At 44.7% G+C, this 25416-nt stretch overlaps 1 protein-coding gene and 1 long non-coding RNA gene across 4 annotated transcripts in view; one reads left to right on the forward strand and one right to left on the reverse strand.

The window, feature by feature from the left end:
* The window catches only part of UBXN7 (UBX domain protein 7), a 79185-nt gene extending 56397 nt beyond the window's left edge, over nt 1-22788 (reverse strand). For 2 of the 3 annotated variants that reach the window (XM_063805257.1, XM_054680292.2), the window contains exon 1: nt 22639-22788. In XM_063805257.1, the coding sequence (XP_063661327.1) occupies nt 22639-22711 (73 nt within the window). In that variant the 5' untranslated portion in view covers nt 22712-22788. 3 annotated transcript variants of the gene reach the window in all.
* On the forward strand, nt 21662-23346 carry LOC107970416 (uncharacterized). The gene is made up of 2 exons (XR_010155423.1): nt 21662-21750; nt 22514-23346. It is a non-coding gene; the product is annotated as an uncharacterized LOC107970416 (long non-coding RNA).
* The last annotated feature ends 2070 nt before the right edge of the window (nt 23347-25416 follow it).

Here is a 25416-nt window from a genome sequence, read left to right on the forward strand (position 1 = left end):
TACTCTCTGCTTTATGAAGGGGAGGAGCCTTCTTTCAGGCCCCTTTCCTTGCTAAGGCCCCAAGCTTTCTTTCCTGTGACCCATGAGTCTACCAAAAGGGAAGTTCAAAGCCATCCAGTGTGGACAGATTCCACCAGACCTGCTTTAAAGGTAGCTAATTTCTGCATTCTTCATTTTTAGCCTGGTGCTAACCAATAATGTATTTTAAAAGAAACTTTTTTTTTTTTTTTTGAGACGGAGTTTCACTCTCATCACCCAGGCTGGAGTGCAATGGTGCGATCTTGGCTCACTACAACCTCCACTTCAGGGTTCAAGCGATTCTCCTGTCTCAGCCTCCCAAGTGGCTGGGATTACAGGCGCCTGCCACCACACCGGGCTAATTTTTCTATTTTTAGTAAAGACAGGGTTTCACCATGTTGGCCAGGCTGGTCTTGCCCTCCTGACCTCAGGTGATCCACCCGCCTTGGCCTCCCAAAGTGCAGGGATTACAGGAGTGAGCCACCACACTTGGCCTAAAAAATGTTTTTTAAATACATACATTCTTCAGCACTTTTTTTCTCAGCAGCAGGGTTATTCATGTTATCACTCTACATTACCCTTACTGCAAGAAATGGAAGTGCTAACTCTACTCTTAATGTCTCTCATTTGTTTTCTCTTCTGTACTACTGTCTCTAAGGCAAATCCTTAATACTTACCTCAATTACTTCAATAGGCTACTAACTGATCATTATTCCATTTTCCACCTTGCTGCAGAGGGTATGTTCCAAAATATAAGTCTCATTATATCATCCCTCTGTTTAAAATCACTTCATGGCAGCCGGGCACGGAGGCTCACGCCTATAATCCCAGCACTTTGGGAGGCCAAGGTGGGCGGATCATGAGGTTAGGAGTTCAAGACCAGCCTGGCCAAGATGGTGAAACCCCATCTCTACTAAAAATACAAACATTAGCCAGGCATGTTAGCACACACCTGTAATCCCAGCTACTCAGGAGGCTGAGGCAGGAGAATCTCTTGAACCTGGGAGGTGGAGGTTGCAGTGAGCTGAGATTACACCACTGCACTCCAGCCTGGGCAACGGAGCAAGACTCCATCTCAAAAAAAAAAAAAAAAAAATCCCTTAATGGCTTTCTTCTGATGCCTGCAGTATAAATTCAAGTCTTTATGATCTGGAAAGCCCTTTGTGATCAGGCCTCAGCTTATTTCTCTGGCTTTGCCTTTCTTCTTCCTCATCCTACACAGTTTACTATAGTCAAACTAAATTACATGCTTAGAATGCCCTTATCCTCCCCATCGTCCCTCATCTAGTTCATGCATGCTGAAATCAACAGAAATGTTACTTTGTTGATCTGTGCACTAGCCTACCTGCCCGTTCCCATCCCTGTGATAATGTTCTATTATATCCATGGATACACTACTAGTAAATGCTGGTTCCTTTTCTGGCTCCCCCAAAAGAATAGAAGGTTCTTGAACAGAGGAACTGGTTTTCTTGCCTTGGTATCTCCCAGCACCTGGCATCACACTTTGCTTGCATGTGATCAATGTCTGATAAACTTAGTGATATCTCACAGTACTTTAACTCATTAGCTACATACTAGAGAGAGGGAGTAGGCCTTAGTCAAAACCACTGGCAACCCTTTTATAACAATTTAATTTTGTACTCTGTGCATATACATATGTTTTAAAATTAATTTATAAAGCAGTACAGTTATGTTGTGGAAATAAATAGCAAATGGATACGCTGGATTCATGGATTTAAGATAAATTTAAAGAGAAGTGAAAATAACAGGCTTCAAAAAACTAGCAGATGGCCGAGCACAGTGGCTCACATCTGTAATCCCAGCACTTTGAGAGACCAAGGCAGGCAGATCACCTGAGGTCAGGAGTTCGAGACCACCTGACCAACATGGTGAAACCCCTTCTCTATTAAAAATATGAAAATTAGCCGGACGTGGTGGCAGGCGCCTGTAATCCCAGCTACTCGGGAGGCTGAGACAGGAGAATCGCTTAACCTGGGAGGCGGAGGTTGCAGTGAGCCAAGATCGTGCCATTGCACTCCAGCCTGGGGCACAAGAGTGAGACTTCGTCTCAAAAAACAAACAAACTAGCAGATGACATGGAGTAGCTATAGCCTTTTCTGATAGCTGATAAAGATATATATTTAAGGTGCAAATGAAAACAACCGAATAAACTCATTTCATAAAATATGACTGAAAAAAGGCGGCCGGCCAGGTGCGGTAGCTCATGCCTGTAAACCTGGCACTTTGGGAGGCTGAAGTAGGTGGATCATTTGAGCTCAGGAGTTCGAGACCAGCCTGGCCAACAGGGTGAAACCCCATCTTCTACTAAAAATACAAAATCAGCCAGGCGTGGTGGCGGGTGCCTAATAGCTCCCAGCTATTAGGGAGGCTGAGGCAGGAAAATTGCTTGAATCCAGGAGGCGGAGGTTACAGTGAGCTGAGATCACACCACTGCACTCCAGTTTGGGTGACAGAGCGAGACTTTGTCTCAAAAAAAAAAAAAAAAAGAAAAAAGAAAAAAAGCATGAATATACAACGTGTGTAATAATGTTAAATCAATAAATATTACCAAAGAAAGCACCTGATCATTTCACTTAAATCTCTAGAAACGCACATAGTTGACAGTCAACTGTTTTTTTTAGTACCAGCTTATACCCATTAAAAAGGCTACTATTAAAAAACAAAAAATAACAAGTGTGGGTGAGCATGTGGAGAAACTGGAACCACTATGCACTCTTGATGGGAATATAAAATGGTACAACTAGGGTGGAAAACTATGGAGATTCCTCAAAAAGCTAACAACAGAATATGATCCAGTAATTTCACTTCTGGAGATATACCCAGAGAACTGAAAGCAGGGTCTCAAAAATATATTTATATGCCCACTTTCATAACAGCATTATTCACAGTAGGTAAAACATGAAAGCCACCCAAGTATACATCAACACATGAATGGATAAACAAAAGTAGTATATTCATACAATGGAATCTCATGGAGCCTTGAAAAAGAAGGAAATTCGGACATGAATGAACCTTGAGGACATTATGCTAAGTGAAATAAGCCAGTCACAAAATTACAAACGCCATATGATTCTACTTATGTGAGACATTTAGAGCACTAAAAATCGAGTCAGAAAGTAGAATGACGGTTGCCAGGGGCTGGAGGAAGGTAGAATGAGGAACAGGGAGTTCTTGTTTAATGGGTATAGAGTTTCAGTTTTACAAAACAAAGAGTTATAGAGAGGGACGGTGGTAATGGTTACACATTATTAATGTATTTAATACCACTGAACTGTACCCTGAAAAATGGTTAAAATGGGCCAAGCACGGTGGCTCACGGCTGTAATTGAGCACTTTGGGAGGCCGACGTGGGCGGATCACTTGAGGTCAGTTAGAGACCAGCCTGGCCAACATGGTGAAACCCCGTCTCCACTAAAAATACAAAAATTAGCCAGGTGTGGTGGTGGGCACCCATAATCCCAGCTACTGGGCAGGCTGAGGGAGGAGAACCGATTGAACCCAGGAGGCAGAGGTTGCAGTGAGCCGAGGTTGCTCCATTGCACTTCAGCCTGGGCAACAAGAGCGAAACTCTGTCTCAAAAAAAAGGTTAAAATGATAAATTTTGTTATATACATGTTAATACAATTTTAAAAATTGAAAAAACAAACACCCTTTTTGGGAAATTTAGAGAAAATCGCCTTTCATTTGGGGTCTGCCTTTTATCTAGGTATATATGGTAATTTAAGTTACACAGGACCAGGGAGGTTTTTCCTTTAAAAGAGCTTCATACATTACTCAAATGTGAGAAACATTCTTAGACCCTTCTTTCTCCCCCGAGTGAACATCCCATCAGTTAACCAAAGAGAGCTACAGTTCCTTCTAGTTAATACCACTCCTAACCAACCTTTTCTATGTCCACTGCTACAGTCTTAGTTCAAGCCCTCAACATCTCTCACATGAATTACTGTATCTCACACCTCATGGCCCCCTTTGATATAGAGTCATCCCTCCAGTATCCATGGGGCACTGGTTCCATGACCGTCCAAGGATACTAAAATTTGAGAATGCTCAAGTTCTTCATATAAAATGGTACAGTATTTGCAAACAATCTATACTTTAAATCATCTCTAGATTACTTATAGCACCTAATACAATGTAAATGCTATTACATTGTACCTAATACAACGTAAACAGTTGTTATACTATAGAGAATAATGACAAACAGAAAAGTCTCTACGTGTTCAGTAGAGATGGAACAATGTTTTCTTTTTCCCTGAATATTTTGTTTCTTTTTTGCTGGAGTGCAGTGGTACGATCTCCGCTCACTGCAACCTCTGCATCCCAGGTTCAAGTGATTCTCCTGCCTCAGCCTCCCAGGTAGCTGTTCTGTTGCCACCACCATACCTGGCTAATTTTTGTATGTTTAGTAGAGACAGGGTTTCACCATGTTGGCCAGGCTGGTCTTGAACTCCTGACCTCAGGTGATCCGCCTGCCTTGGCCTCCCAAAGTGCTGAGATTATTTACAGGCATACGCCACTGCACCCGGCCTTTTCCCTGAATATTTTCAATACGCAGGCTAAATTCACCAATACAGAACCCATGGATATGGAGGGCCAGATGTACCTTCAACACAGCAAAATAATGTAAGTTCAATTGTCTGTCTTCCTATTTCAACAGTTCTGTATTGCTGATTGAAAAAGTTTTAATCCCTCTCAAGCTGCATACAAGATTTGTTCCTTACCCCTCCCATGTTATATCCCTCTACTCTCATCTCACCTCTGTACCATTCCCTTCAGCCACATGGACCTACCGGCATCATCTAGGCAGTTCCCTTGGTAGGACTTTATAAAACCCTATCTTTGCATGATTTGGATAGTGGTTAGGACAACAAACCAAACACCCACCTTTCTGTTACATTCTGAACATTTCCCCTGCCTCCTCACTCTGAAGCAGGAACAAATATATACTTTCCCATTGAGTCATAATCTTTACCCTTGTCTCTGCTAGCTGCTCTGTCTCTCAGACTTTAAAAGCTCACTCAACTAGCGCAGATCTCACTTTTCTCATCCCAGTTACATTCTTCCTAAGTTCTCAGTGGAGCTGAACCAAAAGTTAAGTTGTAGTATATACAAATTTAACATTCTAACCATCAGAAAACACTTTAAAAAATGAAATATCAAAACAAAAACACAAATGCAACTTTTTGAAGGAAAGGAAAAGTTCTAATATCCCCACAGCCAACCTTATGTAACTAAATACAAATTCTTGGGGCAAAAACAGCACAAATTTGATAAACAATTTCAAGACACATATGCTACCATATTCTTACTCATAAAACCTGAGGCTTTGTTTCAGTGTTTCCCTAATATTTGTACATTGCCTCCAGTTACATTGTGTTGTATTATCATACTTCTTTTTTTTTTTTTTTTTGAGACAGAGTCTCATTCTGTTGCCAGGCTGAAAAGCAGTGGTGCGAATCTTGGCTCCCTGCAACCTCCACCTCCTGGGTTCAAGTGATTCTCCCGCCTCAGCCTCCCGAGTAGCTGGGACTATAGGCGCACGCCACCACTCCCAGCTAATTTTTGTATTTTTAGTAGAGACGGGATTTCACCATGTTGGCTAGGATGGTCTCAATCTCCTGACCTTGTGATCCGCCTGCCTCAGCCTCCCAAAGTGCTGGGATTACAGGCGTGAGCCACCGCACCCAGCCATATTATCATACTTCTTGAATGCTAGACTATACAAGTTCAGCAGGCTGGGTGCGGTGGCTCACACCTGTAATCCCAGCACTTTCGGAGGCCGAGACAGGTGGTCACGAGGTCAGGAGCTCAAGACCATCCTGGCCAACATGGTGAAATCCCGTCTCTACTAAAAAATAAAAAATTAAAAAATCAGCTGGGCATGGTGGCGCGTGCCTGTAATCCCAGCTACTCGGGAGGCTGAGGTAGGAAAATCGCTTGAACCAGGGAGTCAAAGGTTGCAGTGAGCCAAGATTGTGCCACTGCACTCCAGCCTGGTGACAGAGCAAGACTTCATCTCAAAAAAAAAAAAAAAGTTCAGTGACTACTGTGCTCTACCATTTTAATTTAGACAGCAGCTAAAAATTAAAGGTTTCTTACAGGAAGACTACTTTCGGCTGCTTGTTCTAGCAGAGATGCACAATCTGTTAACATCTGCGTCCCAATGAACCCTAAAACTAGCTTCTCAATGTATGGACCAAACTTTCTTTTCAGAGAATTAAGTGGCCAAGTTCACACTATTTTGGCTCTTGTCTAAGTGCTCACACCGCATTACAGCACCACAAAAAAAGCAGAAAGAACATGTTGATGGTGAAGTGAAACTCACTTCTGCCATAACAGCAACCAATGCTGGCTACTTTCATTCACAAACTTATCTGGTCATAGGAAATTCAACTTACACCGGGTGCGGTGGCTCACGCCTGTAATCCCAGCACTGTGGGAGGCTGAGCGGGGGGCGGATCACCTGAGGCCAGGAGTTCAAGACCAGCCTGGCCAACATGGTGGAACTCCATCTCTACAAAAATTACCCGGGCACGATGGTGGGTGCGTGTAATCCCAGCTACTCGGGAGGCTGAGGTGGGAGAATTACTTGAACCCAGGAGGCAGAGGTTGCAGTGAGCTGAAATCGCGCCACTGCACTCCTGCCTGGGCGACTGAGCTAGACTCTGTCTCAAAAATAAAAAAAAAAAGGAAAAAGGAAATTCAACTTAAAAATGCCACTGCATACAAATATTGTTGCCACCCTTTCTACCACCCTTCATCTACCAGAACTCCAATGCCACTGCCAGGGGAACCATTTAGAGAATTTGTGGGTTCTGATGAGAATCAGAACTTGTGAAGTCAATCCTCAAGCAAGCAGGCCTGTCAACATTTTAGTCTGCCTAGCCCAAGTCTTTTCCTAACTGCATATTTTTTTTCCACGTTATTATGCTACCTAAAATACTTCCAATTCAGAGATTAATTCGGGTAAACAAACATTCTATTTAAAAATATGAAGACTTACTAGAGTTAAGGATGTATCAATCATTTCATAACATAAATTAATTCAATCATATTGCCTTCTCTTAAAAGCTAGTAACAATATATTTAGAGTCGATATACAGAGGAAAAGGGTGTTGATTTAGAAGAAGAGGGATGTAAGTAGCTTTAGTGTCACAAGTGCCTTTTTGGGGAGAGGTAAGAAAGGCCTGCAGTACCACGTGAGGGCAACTTAGGGCATGAAAAGACACTGAACACCTGGAGCCACAGACACAGCAAGAAGTTAAAATAAATGTACAGACAGGCGCGGCGGCTCACGCCTGTAATCCCAGAACTTTGGGGGGCTGAGGCGGGCGGATCACAAGGTCAGGAGATCGAGACCATCTTGGCTAACACGGTGAAACCCCGTCTCTACTAAAAATACAAAAAATTAGCCGGACGTGGTGGCGGGCGCTTGTAGTCCCAGCTGCTGGGGAGGCTGAGGCAGGAGAATGGCGTGAACCCGGGAGCGGAGCTTGCAGTGAGCCGAGATCGCGCGACTGCACTCCAGCCTGGGAGACAGAGCGAGACCCCATCTCGAAAACTAAATAAATCAATCAAATAAATAAATAAATGTACAAAAACCTTTGCCTCCGCCCTGTCTTATGCCCAGTAACAAAGAGAAAATATTCTTCAAATTCCCTTCTGTACTCATGCTAAGGAGTACAGAAGATATGATTTAATAAGAGCCTGGAAACTACTCAGCTAAACCTGGGTTCGACTTCTACTTCTGTCATTCACTAGTGTGACTCTGAGTAAGATACTAATTTCTCTAGGCATCAGTTTCCTCAGTTATAAAATGGGGATTTATCAACTTCATGAAGTGCTACCATGAATTAAGAGAATTCAGCTGGGCGTGGTGGCTCACACTGTAATCCCAACACTTTGGAAGGCCGAGGCAGACGGACTGCTTGAGCTCACAAGTTTGAGACCAGTCTGGGCAAAATGGTAAAAAACAAAACAAAGCAAAAAAAAAAACCCATCTCTACAAAAAAGATTAGCCAGGCGTGGTGGCACATGCCTGTAGTCCCAGCTACTCAGGAGGCTGAGGTGGAAGGATTGCTTAAGTCCAGGAGTTTTGAGGCTGCTGTGAGCTATGATCATACCACTCCAACCTGGGTGACAGAGCAAAATCCTGTCTCTAAAAAAAAAAAAGAAAAGAAAATTCACATTAAAGAACTTGGGATACCTCTTAATTAGCAGTTAGCTATTAATAAAGACTGGCCAGGCACAGTGGTTCACTTGAAGTCAGGAATTCAAGACCATCCTGACCAACATGTGAAACCCTGTCTCTACTAAAAATACAAAATTAGCTGGGCGTGATGGTGGGAGCCTGTAATCCCAGCTACTCGGGAGGCTGGGGTGGGAGAATCGCTGGAACCCAGGAGGCAGAGGTTGCTGTGGGCCGAGATCACGCCACTGCACTCCAGCCTGGGCGACAGCAAGACTCCATTGAAAGAAAGAAAGAAAGAAAAGAAGGAAGGAGGGAGGGAGGGAGGGAGGGAGGGAGGGAAGGAGAGAAGGAGAGAAGGAAGGAATGACGGAAGGACGGACAGACAGTCCCAAGTTTACAGTACTCTATACGTAAATGACATGGAAGTATAAAGTGTGAATATATATAGCTTATGGAGAAATACATTTTTGACAGTAAACAGGCAGAGAAAGACATCTCAGTTTTCTTTTTCTCACTCATCTGATGCTATGAACATGTGTCTCATTCAAGTTAAACACTCATTTTTTTAAAAGCAGTACAATGAAGACAGCAAAAACCTATTACACTAGAAAAAAGTGAATGGTATGCATAGAGAACAACACGATACATGAAAGGGATCTGCTTCAAAGACATCTATAACAGCACTCCAGTGTGACTGAGAAGCACTGAGAGGTGATAGGGAGGCAGTAGAAAACTAAATACAAGTACAGTATGTATTCTAGAATTTCTAAAGATTCACAGGTCTATAGAGCTAAACATTAAAACAGAAGATTCTACAGAGAATGACATTACGACACAACAAATAAAACTATAGTAACGGAAGTAACAACTGTAATATTTTGGGGCAGATGATGTCAACACTCAGGGTCCAGAGTTAGAGGATAGGGAAAGACTATTTTACCATCCTACCTACAATCTTCACACAATCATTTAATGCGAGAACCTAACCTTTAGGGAGCATATTCCTGAGATGGTGCTACCATACCACTGGTAACAATCTGAGGTCGAGTGCGGTGGCTCACGCCTGTAATCCCAGCACTTTGGGAGGCCGATGTGGGTGGATCACTTGAGGCCAGGAGTTGGAGACCAGCCTGGCCCACATGGTGAAACCCCATCTCTACTAAAAATAACCAAAATTAGCTGGGCCTGGTGGCGGGCGTCCACCTACTAGGGACGTCCCAGCTACTAGGGAGGCCGAGGTGGAAGAATCACTTGAACCCAGAAGGCGTAGGTTGCAGTGAGCCAAGATCACGCCACTGCACTGCACTCTGTTGCCTGGGCAACAGAGCAAGACCCTGTCTCTAAATAAATTAAATAAATAAATAAATAAATAAACAAACAATGTGACAGGATGACTTCCATCTTTGGAGTCTGTCAGGATAGTGAACTGCAAGAGCGTTCCAAAGAAAGTACCACTACACATGCAGATTTTTTAAAAGGAAGCACATGCTAAATCTTGGTTAAGTCTGAACAAAGGCAGTGCTAGAAAGAAGCCCATGAAGCAAAGTATACCATCCACTTTCTTAAACAAAGCCAAGCTAAGCCATCTGTTCCCGTATCATCAGTTGTTCTTAGCGTATCACTTAGTGAATCATTTTAGAAACAGGAGCTAACTGAAAGATAATTAAAGGTTCCAGTGGTTCTTTGTGTCGAAGCACTAGAGGCATTCAGTAACATGAGAGACCATTTTTGGTGTTTCATGCCTGGGGAGTCGGGGATACTACTGGCGTTTCATGGAGAGAGGCCAGGGGTGATGTGGTGGACTGAAAAACGTCCTCCAAAAGACTACTCGAACCTTCATTTCAGACTTCCGGCCTCCAGAACCATCACAGAATAAATGTGTGTTAAACCAACTCAATTTGCGGTAATTTGTCAGCAGTCAAAGGCAACTAAAAGTGTTAAACTTCTGGAATGGATAGAACAGTCCTACTGTAATTGCCAATAACACTACCACTGAGCTACACAGAGGAATACGAAGAAGTGAAGGTTAACTGAAAGGGAAGAGGAAAAGTAAAGAGGGCTAAATGATGTAAGTGAAGGAACAGTGATAAACAAGTTTAGTGAAGGTACACATTTTACCCACATTTTACCTATACACCCAAGAGGGACTTAACAATTTCTGATGGATCAGCTGTAAAGAATTTGGACTTCTATCTTACTACAGTTAGAAGAACATGCCTTTTTTTTTAAGGGGGGGCTAATAAAACAAGTTTGACAAGTTTACGATTTAAACTATTTGCAAACTTGTTAAAAATGGGCTTTTTGGGACCGGGTGCAGTGTCTCACATCTGTAATCCCAGCACTTTGGGAGGCCAAGGTGGGTGGATCACCTGAAGTCAGAAGTTTGAAACCAGCTAACACCGCGAAACCCCGTCTCTACTGTAAGTACAAACAAAATTAGCCAGGCATGGTGATGCGTGCCTGTAATCCCAGCTACTGAGGAGTCTGAGGCAGGAGAATCGTTTGACCCCAGGAGGTGGAGGTTGCAGTGAGCCAAGATTGCGCCATTGCACTCCAGCCTGGGTGACAGAGCGAGACTCCATCTCAAAAAAAAAAAAAATTAAATTAAATTAAAAAACGGACTTATTTTGAGGCTCCGATATTGTAGGCAGCAGCAGGGTGGCTTAATCTAATCCAGTCATCTATACTCCGTGACAGGAGTCCTACTTTGTTTCTCACCACATGAACCCCCTTCTAAAACATCCTTTATCTGTCCTTCTCTCCATCTGTTTTACACTTGCTACTGAATGGCACCAAACGGCCTTCCTTAACCCAGCTGTGGCACACAACTTATGATGGCCATTTTCATGCTGCTATCTCCTAGTTTATACTCTAATGCATATTGTCTACACTACTCTCAGTGCCAAAAGACGGACAGTGATCATCTCTTCACTACCATCCAGAAACCAAAGTATAGCAGTCACAGAGACTTTTAAAAACAATCATCATCATCCCTCTATAGAAATGATAGGGACAAGAGGTTACTTTTCGGTTCCACATTTTCCCCAGCAATGATACCAAAGTAAGCTAAACTATTTGCAAAGGATATGGGAGTGGATGACAGTTGTGAGAAATAAGCTGAAATTTTAACCTCAGTCTCTAATCCTGGAGTTTTTAAGCTTTCAAATATTGAAAACATTTTTAAATGCATACCAGAAAAAACTGAGTACAGAGAAATCGAATTACTAAGTTAGGGGATGGATAAGGCAAACATTCATTAGTTCACAAAAGGAACCAATGGTGCGGGAAGTAGTGCTAATGGTGGGAAATACATGCGCCCAGGAGCCAAGATGCCAGAGTTCCAGGCCCTGTTCTGCCATCACCTAGGCCAGTACTTAGTCCTTAGACCAGCTATCTCTTACTAGTCTGTGACAAGATAAAAATACAAATTCCAGTGGAAGCATTCAGAAACGTTTACAGCAATTTGAGAGAGTAATTTTATGTCTGTTGAATCTCATAATTAAAAGTTGGGGCTTGAAAGATTTATGGATAGTGGCCGGGTGTGGTGGCTCATGCCCATAATCCCAGCACTTTGGGAGGCTGAGGCAGGTGGATTACAAGGTCAGGAGATTGAGACCATCCTGGCCAACATGGTGAAACCAACCCCCCTCCCCCGTCTCTAGTAAAAATACAAAAAATTAGCTGGGTGTGGTGGCAGGCGCCTGTAGTCCCAGCTACTTGGGAGGCTGAGGCAGGAGAACAGCTTGAAACTGGGAGGTGGAGGTTGCAGTGAGCCAAGATCGCACCACTGCACTCCACCCTGGCAACAAAGCGAGACTCCATCTCAAACCAAAAAAAAAAGATTTATAGATGGTAAGTTATTACATGAAAAATGCCCCAAATCATTAGTCACCTGAAAAATGCAAATTAAGACCACAATGACATACCATTACACACTTATTGAAATGGCTTTAAAAAAAAAAAATGGCCAGGCGCGGTAGCTCACGCCTGTAATCCCAACACTTTGGGAGGTTGAGGCGGGCAGATCACTTGAGGCCAGGAGTTCAAGACCAGACTGGCCAACGTGGTAAAACCCTAGTCTCTAGTAAAAATACAAAAATTATCCAGGCAAGGTGGTGCACGCCTGTAGTCCCAGCTACTTGGGAGGGTGAGGCAGGAGAATCGCTTGAACCCAGGAGACAGAGGCTGCAATAAATCAAGATCACACCACTGCACTCCAGCCTGGGTGACAGGATGAGACTCCATCTCAAAAACAAAAAACAAAAAAGCCCAGGCGTGGAGGCTCACACCTGTAACCCCAGCACTGTGGGAGACCAAGGCAGGAGTTTGAGACCAACCTGGGCAGCACAGGGAGACCTCATCTATACAGAAAATTAAAAATTAGCTGGGCACGGTGGTGTGTGCCTGTAGTCCCAGCTACTCAGGAGGCTGAGGCAGGAGGATTATTGACCCCAGGAGCTTGAGGCTGCAGTGAGCTATGATAACATGGCTGCACTCCACCAGGGGCAAGAGAATGAGATCTTGTCTCAAAAGAAAAAAAAAAAAGACAACTAAAAATACCAAATGATGGAAAGAATGCAGAACAACTGGGACTCTCTTTTATTACTATTTTTTAATACAGATGTGGGGGTCTCTCTTTGTTGTCCAGGTTGGCATCAAATTCCTGGCCTAAAGCAATCCTCCCGCATCAGCCTCTCAAAGCCACTATACTTTCCAAAGTGACTTTGGAAAGTCACTATACCAGAAAGTCACAAATTATTTGTCAGCTTCTTAGAAAGTTAATATAACTATTATTATATGATCCAATAAACACACTCCTAGGTATTTATCAAAAGATATTCACACACTTGTACACGATTGTTTTTGGCAGCTTTATTTATAATGTCCCCAAACTGGAAAGTGTCCTTCATTTGAAAAATGCGTAAACAAACCACAGTATAACCATACAATGGTATACTATTCCCCAATAAATAGGAAGGAACTACTAACCATGACAACATGAATGAATCTCAAACACAATAGTTTAAGAGCAAGAAGCCAGACTCAAAAGGTTACATATTGTGATTACACTTACATGACATTCTGGAAAACAGGAGACTAAAAACAGATTAGGCTATGGGCAGCCCAGCCCGCCAAGTCCTCGCCTGGCTGCACGCCAGCCTGATCAAGCCATAGCCAGAGGACACAACAGCCCAACCTAGCAGGGCCAGTCACCACCTGGTCTGGGGATCATCTCTACCACAAGGGGCTGAGGCACAGCTGCCCTGGGGAGGGCGGAAGGCCAGGCATGTGGGCTAAACTGGCAGGTCACCGCAACATGTAAATGTTTCCACGCCAGCAAACATTTACTGAGTATCTACCACGTATAAGAACATTGGCAACAAGCCCTCCAACAAGCCAGTCCCTGAGAGGAGCATGTGGACAGTGCCTGTGTGGGCCAATGGACCCTCTCTGGAGCTGCAGGGCCAGCCATCCCACTGGGATGGGTGGAGCTGGCCCCCTCATCCGCTCCAGATTGTGGCCTGGCCACTGTGCCTCTTTTCTTGGCTGTGATGGGGCTTGGGGTACTTGTTCCCCTCCTGCCTGAACATTAGGTGCCAGCTGGCTTCACTGTATCCTTGGGAAACTGTGGAGCTGGGTCATGGAAGAGTGGGGACATGGCAGAGGCCTGAAACTCAGCTCAGAGCCTCAGGGAGCATAAGGTGGGGCATAGCAGGACAATCCCAGCCTTGGAGACCAGTTGCTTATCTGCCTGGCCTCCAACCCCCATCTGACTTATCCACCTGACAAGGTGAGTGGATAAACCCAAAGTACCTTGGGGCACTTAAAGTCCTGCATGGATGTGAATTTTATCAACTCTAAGATTCTGAAGCACCACAGGGACAGAAGAGAGCCATCTTGAAGCTAATTGTGTTAGCTAAACAAAGGACTAATTAGAGACTATTCCATTTACAAAATAATTTTTCACTTTTTTTTTTTTTTTTTTGAGACAGAGTCACACTCTCTTGCCCAGGCTGGAGTGCAGTGGCACGATCTTGGCTCACTGCAACCTCTGACTCCCGGGTTCCAGCGATTCGCCTGCCTCAGCCTCCCGAGTAGCTGGGATTACAGGTGCCCACCACCATGCCCGGCTCATTTTTTGTATTTTTAGTGGAGACAGGGTTTCACCATATTGGCCAGGCTGGTCTCAAACTCCTGATCTCGTGTGATCCACCTGCCTCAACCTCCCAAAGTGCTGGGATTACAGGCATGAGCCACCACACGTGGCCACTCCTGATGCTTTAAGTGCCATGATACTCTCCTGGTTTTCCTCCTACATCTTTGGTTTTTCCTGAGTCTTCTCTGCACTTTCTTCTTTGCAGTCCCCCGGATGTTGGTGTTCCTTCAGCATTGTGTCCTGGAGTCTACTATTTCCCACACTACACTCCCTCCTGCAAGATGCCATCCTTTCTCTTTTCCTAATTTTTTTTTTTTAGAGACAAGGTCTCTCTCTGTCACCCAGGCTGGAGTATAGCAGCAGGAGCATAGTTCACTGCAGCCTCAAAGTTCTGGGCTCAAGCAATCTTCCCAAGTCAACCAGGATTACAGGCGCACACCACCAGGCCCAGTTAATTTTTTTTTTACTTTTTGTAGAGACAGGCTCTTTGCTATGTTGCCCAAGCTGGTCTTGAATTTCTGGCCTCAAGCAATCCTTCCACCTTGGCATTCCAAAGTGCTGGGATTACCAGTGTGAGCCACTAGGCCTCGCCTCATCCATTTTTATAACCTTTTTTTTTTCTTTGAGACAGAGTCTCACTGTCGCCCAGGCTGGAGTGCAATGGCATGATCTCAGCTCACTGCAACCTCCGCCTTCCAGGTTCAAGCAATTCTCCTGCCTCAGCCTCCTGAGTAGCTGGGATTACAGGCACACACCACCATGCCCGGCTAGTTTTGTATTTTTAGTAGAGACGGGGTTTCACCATGTTGGTCAGGCTGGTCTCAAACTCCTGACCTCAGGTGATCCACTCGCCTCGGCCTCCCAAACTGCTGGGATTCCAGCTGTGAACCACCGCACCTAGCCCCATTTTTATAACTTTAACTGCCATGAATATGACAGATTTCTCACTCTTCTTTCTAGACCCAAATATTCATCTGCTTGAACAGCTCCATCTGGAAGTCCTATTAGCAGCACCTTAACTTATCCAAAACTGAGCTAACCATCTTCTCCCCACACCTTTCTGCTATTCCATACCTTCATAAATAGCACTGTTACATACCTAGGTGTCCAAAACAGAATCCTAAACTTCATTTTGACTCTGATTTCTTCCCATACCTTTCGGAGTCCACTTCTCCGCCACTAACTTTTTTCAGGACACCACTATATTTCTTGGGTTAATATAACAGCCTTCTACTGATCTCTGTGCCTATCTCTTCTCCATTATAGCCAAGTAACTCTTTAAAAAAAAAAAAAAAAAGTCAAATCAGATGTAACTCCTTTTTTAATAAATAAAATTTTAATACATTTTGTAGAGATGGGGTCTCACTATGTTGCCTAGGCTGATCTCAAGCTCCAGGCCTCCCACCTCAGCCTCCCAAAGTGCGGGAATTATAGGTGTGAGCCACAGTGCCCAGTCTCACTCCTCTAATTAAAACTCTTGACTCCCCACTATTCTCAGAATAAAGACAAGATTTTTTTTAACATGGCTTATAAGGCCCAACCCAATCTCCCATTTATCTCTTGAGGTCCATTTATTGCACTAGCTGTGCTTTACTCATTTGGAATTATCAATTCCCTAAACCGATTGTCTCCCCTCTCATCTCTGTCTGTATACATGTCTGCCCAATTCTCCTCCAAGTCTCTGCATGTTTCTCCTGCAAGAAACATCTTCCAGATTTTAGATAAAAAAGTATTTATTCTGGGAAGGTTTTCTTGACCTCCCTCTTTTGTGCTCCAGTATTAGCTGCTTACCATTCTCTCACTGTGTTCTAATACCTATTCATGTGTCTCTATTCCTGTTAACCTTTAAGCTTTCTGAGGACAGACACCACGCCTTGCTCACAGTTGTATCCTTAAGATGTGAACCATGCCTGGCACGTAGCAGTCTACCAATAAATGAATCTACTAGTAAGATTCCATTCGCAACTCAAAATTACCTCCCTTAAATTTCTGAAACTTCAGCCAGGCATGGTGGCTCAAGCCTGTAATCCCAGCGCTTTGGGAGGCTGAGGTGGGTGGATCACCTGAGGTCAAGAGTTTGAGACCAGCCTCGCCAACAAGATGAAACCCCATCTCCATTAAAAATACAAAAAATTTAGCTGGGTGTGGTGACGCGCATCTGTGGTCCCAGCTGCTCAGGAGGCTGAGGCAGGAGAATCACTTGAACCGGGGAGGCGGAGGTTGCAATGAGCCAAGATCACAGCACTGCACTCCAGCCTGGGTGACAGGATAAGACTTCGTCTCAAAAAAAAAAAAAAAAAGAAATTCTGAAATGTATTCCCTATTGAAACTGTTCTTAAAATTCCTGAAGTTTTCTCTTAACATCTATAATACTGTGACCACCTTTCCGGACACAGAGAACTTAATCATATTTTAATATTAACCCAAGAGAAAGGAAATGTTCTGTACAAAAGCATATGAATGAGGCCAGGCGCGGTGGTTCACACCGGTAATCCCAGCACTTTGGGAGGTCGAAGCAGGAGGATCACCTGAGGTCGGGAGTTCGAGACCAGCCTGACCAAAATGGAGAAACCCCGTCTCTACTAAAAATACAAAATGAGCCGGGCGTGGTGGCGCATGCCTGTAATCCCAGCTACTCAGGAGGCTGAGACAGGAGAATCGCTTGAACCCGGGAGGTGGAGGCTGCAGTGAGCCAAGATCGTACCTTTGCACTCCAGCCTGGGCCACAGAGTGAGACTCTGTCTCAAAAAAAAAAAAAAAGAACATGAATGGAAATTGGCCATAAAGTTAAATACCACAAACATGACAGCCCCTAATTTTTATAATAAATATGCACTCATCAACCATCTGAAAGATTAAGGTCTCTTCTACAACTGAGGTTCTATAATTTTCTCAAGTATGTGATTGCCACTATGCACAAAGCTCTATGAATTTCCGTACCAGTAACCTCTTGTACTCTTCTTAGCCTCCACTTTCTATGCCCTCACATTTGTCCTTAGACTGCTAGTTTATTTTTCACCTGTTCTATAGAGTCTATGTATCCCTCACCTTCACTCCATGAATTATTCTGATTACACATGTGCACCAGTGTATATGCGTGGTGGATGTCAGCCCAAAGTTGGTGCTAATGGAATACTGCCATGGCTCAAAACATTTTTACCTTTATTTACTTTTTCTTTTTTTGAGACAGGGTCTCGCTCTGTGCTCGCTTCAGCAGCACATATACTAAATTGGAGACAGAGTCTCGCTCTGTCGCCCAGGCTGGAGTGCAGTGGCTGGATCTCGGCTCACTGCAACCTCCGTCTCCTGGGTTCACGAGATTCTCCTGCCTCAGCCTCCTGGGTAGCTGGCACTACAGGCGTGCACCACCATGCCCAGCTAATTTTTGTATTTTTAGGAAAGACAGGGTTTCACCAGGTTGGCCAGACTGGTCTCAAGCTCCTGACCTCCGGTGATCCCACCCGCCTTGGCCTCCCAAAGTGCCTGGGATTACAGGCGTGAGCCACCGCACCTGGCTTCAAAACATTTTTAAAAATTGCTCTTTCAGAATAGATCCAGTCGCATATTTTTCCTTCATGTTTTGAGAATTGATATGACTTCTGAGTTTTCAACAGTAATTCAAAGCCATGTATGATAAATATCAGAGAAGATCAAACAGTAGTATTGTAAAATGTGGAATGACTACAAAAGTAACAAGACTGGTTTTCTTATGTAGCTTTAAATGACACAGAAAGCATCAGTGGGGCCAGTTGCAGTGGCTCACGCCCATAATACCAGCACTTTGGGAGGCTGAGGTGGGCAGATCACTTGAGGTCAGTTTGAGACCAGCTTGCCCAACATGGTGAAACTCCATCTCTACTAAAAATACAAAAATCAGACGGGCATGGTAGCTTGAGCCTGTAATCCCAGCTATTGGGGAGGCTGAAGCAGGAGAACTGCTTGAACCCAGGAGGCGGAGACAGCAGTGAGCCGAAATCACGCCACTGCACTCCAGCCTGGGTGACGGAGTGAAATTCTGTCGAAAACAAAAACAAAAACAAACAAAAAGCAAGCATCAATGGTAAACCATACTGTATACAGCTTCTCAGTGTGGTTACTTCAAAGGTCATCACTTCTCTTGGCTACCTGCTTATCAGTCTGACCATGCAAAAAAGGTTTGTAGCATAATGTTAAGTGAAAATTTCAGAACCGTGTATTTTAGCTGGGCATGGTGGCACATGCCTGTAGTTGTAACTGCTCTGGAGGCTGAGGCAGGAGAATCACTTGAGCCCAGGCGGTAAAGGATGCAGCAAGCTATAATTGTGCCACTGTACTCCAGCCTGGGTGACAGAACAAGACCGTCTTTAAAAAAAAAAAAAAAGAAAAAAAAAGAAAAAGAAATCTCAGAAATTGTATATACTATGATCCACAATGTAAAAATAAGCATATAAACAAGAAGTGGAAGATAATATGTAAAATAAATATTGCTGTTGTGAGAAGGAGAATTAGTTCTTTTCCCTTTTATCAAAATTATTTCGGCCAGGTGCAGTGTCCCACACCTGTAATCCCAGCACTTTGGGAGGCCAAGGTGGGTGGATTGCTTGAGCCCAGGAGTTCAAGACCAGCCTGCACAACAAAGTGAGACCCCATCTCCACAAAAAATAAAGAAAGTTACCCTAGAGGCTGCAGTGAGCCGTGATCACACCACTGCACTCTAGTCTGGGTGGCAGTGTGAGACCCAGTCCATCTCAAAAAAAAAAAAAAAAGTTTTTATGATATTGTCTTTTTAATAATATTTTTTAATCAGCCATTACTGAACCAGGCACAGTGATGTGCACCTGTAGCCCCAGTTACTGGGAGGGCTGAGGCAAGAGGATGGCTGAGCCCAGAAACTGGAGAACAGCTTGGGCAACAAAGAGAGGAGACCTCCATCTCTTAAAAAAAAAAAAAAAAAATCAAAAATCAGTCATTAGGCCAGGCGCGGTGGCTCACACCTGTAATCCCAGCACTTTGGGAGGCCAAGGCAGGCGGATCACGAGGTCAGGAGATCGAGACCATCCCAGCTAACACGGTGAAACCCCGTCTCTACTAAAAATACAAAAAAATTAGCCAGGCGTGGTGGCAGGCGCCTGTGGTCCCAGCTACTTGGGAGGCTGAGGTAGGAGAATGGTGTGAACCTGGGAGGCAGAGCTTGCAGTGAGCCAACATCACGCCACTGCACTCCAGCCTGGGTGACGGAGCGAGACTCCGTCTCAAAAAAAAAAAAAAAAATCAGTCATTATTTCATACTCACTGAATCAGAGAGAGATCTGTTCTATTCAGTAAGAAATAAGACTTTTCTAAAATCTTTCAATTTTCCGTTCTATTTCTAAATGCCAAAAAAAGATAAGACTCACATTTATTTTTATTTTTTCTTTTTCTTTTTTTTGCTCCTGCCTAAAAAGTAAGGACTCACGTTTCTGATGATGCATTTGTTTTTACAAGAATATTGAGCTTCCAAGTAAAACCTTTGTGAAATCAGAGCATAAGCTATTAAGGTCACTAAAATAAATATAAAATACCTTTTAATTATAAACACTACGATTAAAACATATGTGGAGAGAACCCCAAAAAATTTTTAAGACATGTAAAAAAGGCAAAAAGAAATCAATCATGTGTTTCTAACGGTTAATCACTATCTTGTAAAAAGAATCCCAAAAATTATCAATAGAAATTCACAATATTTGAAGAACACTCAAAGGTATTTTCCCTCTGTAGATCTCCAGATACCACTGTCTACTGATTGAGGGACTCCAACTTGATCCAGCAATCAAGCTACGTAGACTAACAGAAACAGAATTAAAGCAATTAAGTGAGTCAATTCAACTCACCACACTTCAGTTTTTGTGTGTACCTAATAAAAATGTTGCAACAGAAGAAGTAATGTGGCGTTAAACCAATCAGAGTTTGGGAAGAGTAGTAATTAGCATAAGAAACTGAAAATTAATTAAGTGGCTTTTAGGGCCAGGCACGGTGGCTCACGCCTGTAATCCCAGCACTTTGGGAGGCTGAGGTGAGTGGATCATTTGAGGACAGGAGTTCAAGACCAGCCAGGCCAACATGATGAAACCCCACCTCTAATAAAAATACAAAAATTAGCCGGGCCTGGTGACAGGCGCTTGTAGTCCCAGCTACTCGGGAGGCTGAGACAGGAGAATCGCTTGAACCCGGGAGGTGGAGGTTGCAGTGAGCCAAGATCGTGCCTGGGAGATCTGCACTCCAACCTGGGCGACACAGCGAGACTGTGTCTCAAAATAATAATAATAATAATAATAATAATAATAATAAGTGGCTTTTTTTTTCTTTTTGAGAAATGATCTTGCTCTGTTGCCAGGGATGGAGCGCAGTGGTATGATCTACTCACCGCAGCCTTGAACTCCTAGGCTCAAGCAATCCTCCCACCTCAGCCTCCCCAGTAGCTGGGACTACATGTCGGTGCCACTACATCCAGCTCATTTTCTTATTTCTGTAGAGATGGGGCCTCACTATGTTTTGCCCAGGCTGGTCTGCAACACCTCGCCCCATGTGAATCTCCAGCCTCCGTCTCCCAAACTGCTAGGATTACAGGCGTGAGACACCGCGCCAGGCCCAAGTGGCATCATAAACCATCTCTAGGAAATCTAAAGGATTAATAATGATATTCACTTCTCTATCAGATTCACTGCAAAGATTTTTCTATATAAGCATAATGCAGCAACACTAACTTATATACACAATAATCTTCTCCATAGCAATGATTTGTCAGACATTAGGAAATCCTTTACATATTTAATATAATAATCCAATCCTTTATATCTTCAATAATCCAATCACAAAGTTTAAAAATATTAAGAGAAGTTATCATGCAACTCCTCACCCCAATTTTATTACAAATTTTACTTTACTAACTTTGACCTGATGTTCCATGCCCACAAGCTAGATAACAATGCGTCAAATATCTCATCATTGCAAAGCAAAAAAATAAAACTAGCTTTAATATAAAACGGTAACTAGTATACAACCTGTAGTAGTTAAAACAATATAAAATTTTACTTAACCAGATATTGCACGTTAAACTCTAGGAACATTAACAGTGGAAACATTCTCCGCATCTAACAAATTACGAGATAAAGTATAGATCCGTTGAGAGAGGGAACTAACATTCTGACCTCCTTCCAAAATGACAAACTAGAACGGCAAAATTACACTCAGGCACATTGGAGTACTCTTCTCTCAAATCACTCCACAGAGAACTTCATCATTTGCTCCGCCCTCTAATAACTCATGCAAGAAAAGTTCAGCACCATCAGAGAGAAACAAGACAGAGAGAATTCATAGAATGGCTTTAGGGCCTTTCCTCCAGGCGGTAAGAGGATCTGCGTGTGCCCTTCGCAGGGGTCCTAAGGGAGAGAACAACCTAGGCCTAGGGTTTCGGGGATACCGACACCCAGAAACAGATTTTCTCTCAAAGAAGTTTCTGCCGCCATCCCTATCTTATCAGCAGGAGGCCCCGGCGCCATCGTCTCCGTCTTTATGATTTTATTATGGGGAGGTGGGAAACGCCACCCTGGATTCTTCCAGGCCTCCCCTATTCAGCTTGGGGGTTCCCCCTCATTCTTCCCTCAAAGCCTCAGTCCCTGAGGTCCTCCTCAGCACCCCCCGCTTCTGGCGGCCTGTCCCCCGTGAAGTGTAAAGGCACGGCCGAACCCACCGGCCTTGCCGTGAAGGCGGGAGGGCCCGAACCCGCCAGGGCCACGGCGATGGCTCCGAGGGGCCCAGAAAGGGGAAGGGCAGGCCGGGGACCGGGGCAGAATGACCTGGCCGGGGAAGAAGGGAAAAAAGGAGGTGAGGAGACGCACCGCACCGCAGGGCTGCACAGAGAAGGGAAGATGATGAAGGAGGAGGAGGAGGGCGGTGGCCCGGGTGCGGCCCCCCACTCCTCCCGCCCCCGGGTCCCCGGGCCGGCGGGGGCGGACGGACTCGGCCCATTCCCAGGTCTGGGCTGGCGGGGGGTTGGGGGATCTCCCTCCACACTACTAGGAGACAGAGAACGAGGGTATCGGGAGCGGGGGGGGGCTGTCTCCCGCCTGAACCCGGAGACCCCGACGCCGTCGTCGCCTCTTCCTCAGGAGGGAGGACGGGAGCTGTGGGTAAAGCCCGAAGGAGGAATGCCTGAAGGTAAGGGGAAGCCCGGGGCAGACCCGCTGCCCGCTCCGGACCCCACTCCCCACCTTCCGGTAACCGCGTCTCTTACCGGTAATGGTGGTGAACTGTTGAATTAACCCCTTCAGCGCCGAGGACGCCGCGGAGCCCCCGTGGGCAGCCATCTTACCGCCGCCGCCGCCGCCGAACAACAACACAGACACACACGGACTGCCCTCCCCCACCTCGCCGTGCGGTGTGCGCAGGCGCATTGACCGCCCCTCAAGCCCCGCCCCTCCCGCCCCCAGCGGTCTGCGCAGGCGCATTTTCCCACCGGGCCCGCGCGCTCCCAGCTCTCGGGTTGGCTGCTCGGTTGCTGCCTGCTCAGTGCATCCTTTTTGCCATTGCTGGTGCCTTCCTCTCCGGGCTCCAAGGCTAGCCTCGCAGGCGCGGTGTCGATTCCTAGATTCCGAAGGAAGCTTCGGTCTCGGCAGATAGTTCTTCGCATTTCAGCTTCGCAAGCTTTATTGACAGAGCCAACTGCCGATGACAGCATTTTTCTGTTTTGCGGTTGTACCGCACTCTATTAGGTTTCCCGCAGGTCCCATCAAAATGCAAACCCTACCTCCTCGCTTTGAAGCGACTCTCCCCGTACTCGCCCCCCAGCCTCTAAACTAATGGCTTAGCTAACCGATTGTGACGAGTGAAATACCAGAACCCTTCATGCCAAAGAAAGCACTTAGCGCAGGGTTGCCACCCAATAGGTTTTCATAAACGATTGTTTAGTCTGCTTTCCTTAAATAAATTGGCCATCACGTCTCCCGTTAGGGTCTTAATGAGACCCCAAGAGGTGTCATTTGTATAAAAAGAAACTCTGTATATGCAGTAGAGGAAAGAAAACATATAGAAAGGAGACTGGAAAAGTGTGCTCAAAACGCTGGTAACGGTTACCTCCAGAGAAGAGAATGATCGGGACGATGGTCAAAGCGGACTTTACTTCGAGTTTCTTATTTATCTTTTTATTTTTAAACAAACATTATTGGCCGGGCGCGGTGGTTCATGACTGTAATCCCAGCACTTTGGAAGGCCGAGGTGGGAGAATCGCTTGAGGCAAGGAGTTCGAGACCAGACTGGGAAATATATCAAGAATCCATCTCAAAAAAAAAAAAAAAAAAAAAGATATTCGTGTGTTCCTTGAATAATTTTAAGTATTTTGCAAAACAGTTACATGAGTGGGGTGCGCTCAAATCTAATAATCCCCCACCTTGCCCATAAAGTTAAAAGATTCCATGTGATTCCGTTTCTTTTAGCCTCCCACCTTCCAACCTCCACCCACATATTTTGCATCTTCATAGGAAAATGGCCCAATAAAAGATGGGATGAGCTGTCTGAAGAATTGACACATCCTAAGAGTAAACATGCTACTGGGGAGAATTAAGAAAGAGTCATGTCAAATCAAGGGGTATAGTTTTTTGTTTTGTTTTGTTTGACAGGGAGTCTCGCTCTGTCGCCCAGGCTGGAGTGCACTGGTGCAATCTCAGTTTACTGAAAGCTCCGCCTCCCGGGTTCAAGCGATTCTCCTGCCTCAGCCTCCCAAGTAGCTGGGATTACAGGCACACGCCACCATGCCTGGCTAATTTTTGTATTTTTAATAGAGACGAGGTTTCACCATGTTGAGCAGGCTAGTCTCAAACTACTGACCTCAAGTGATCCACCCGCCTCGGCCTCCCAAAGTGTTGGGATTACAGGCGTGAGCCACCACACCCAGTCCGGCTGTAGTTTCAAGAAGATATGATTGATGTAAAAGAAAGCAGACTCCAGTAATCCCAGCACTTTGGGAGGCCGAGGCGGGCGGATCGCCCGAGATCAGGAGTTCCAGACCAGCCTGGTCAACATGGCGAAACCCCGTCTCTACTAAAAATACAAAAATTAGCCGCTGTGGTGGCGCGGGCACCTGTAATCCCAGCTACTTGGGAGGCTGAGGCAGGAGAATCACTTGAACCCGGGAGGCAGAGGTTGCAGTGAGCCGAGATCATGCCACTGTGCTCCAGCCTGGGTGACAGAGCAAGACTCCGTCTCAAAAAAAAAAAAAATGTATTTTAAGTTAAATGACAGATTGGTCCTGGCACTGCCTTCCAGGTTGCTGCAGTTCTCTAGATGGGCTGAGGGAGGGCAGGGATCAGTCATAAATTTCGGAAGCTGATTCCTTCACATTTGATGCAGAGGTGCAAAAACAGGCAAGGGAAGAAAGCCAAATCAAGAAAGTGTTACCTCTGTCTCCCTAACCCTTCATCCTAAAGGCTGAGTCACTAGCCAGCCATGCAAAATCAAGCTTCACGTAAAATGGTATAACACCATTAACTACAAAAACTAAACACAGTGATTACTGTACCTCCATCAGATGGAGAGGCCAGTAATGAGCTCTGCAGGTTTATCAGGTTTATTTCCAAAATCTTATAATTCAGATTTAATGATATGATTTAGATTAACAGTGCAGGAAAAGGTGATAAAGTCTGTGGCATCCACAACTCCAGAAGGCATTTTTTTAGAAATTAAAAAATAAGATAAAAGAAAATTAGACAGGTGGCCAAAAAGATTCCATGGTCGGGGGGAGGGGGGGAAAGAAGGGAAGAAAATGAGACAGTTTCTATGGATAACCAGGGAACTGGGAAAAATAAATAAAGAAGTAATGAATAATACAACCTTGAAAAGCTTTTTTGGATTATTAAAGAATATGAAGGACTGACCAGGTGCGGTGGCTCACACCTGTAATCCCAGCACTTTGGGAGGCCGAGGCTGGGGATCACCTGAGGTCAGGAGCTCCAAACCCTCCTGACCAACATGGTGAAACACCATCTTTACTAAAAATACAAAATTAGCTGGGCGTGAT

The sequence above is a fragment of the Pan troglodytes genome, chromosome 2, assembly GCF_028858775.2.
Source record: "Pan troglodytes isolate AG18354 chromosome 2, NHGRI_mPanTro3-v2.0_pri, whole genome shotgun sequence".
Classification (NCBI taxonomy): Eukaryota; Metazoa; Chordata; class Mammalia; order Primates; family Hominidae; genus Pan; species Pan troglodytes.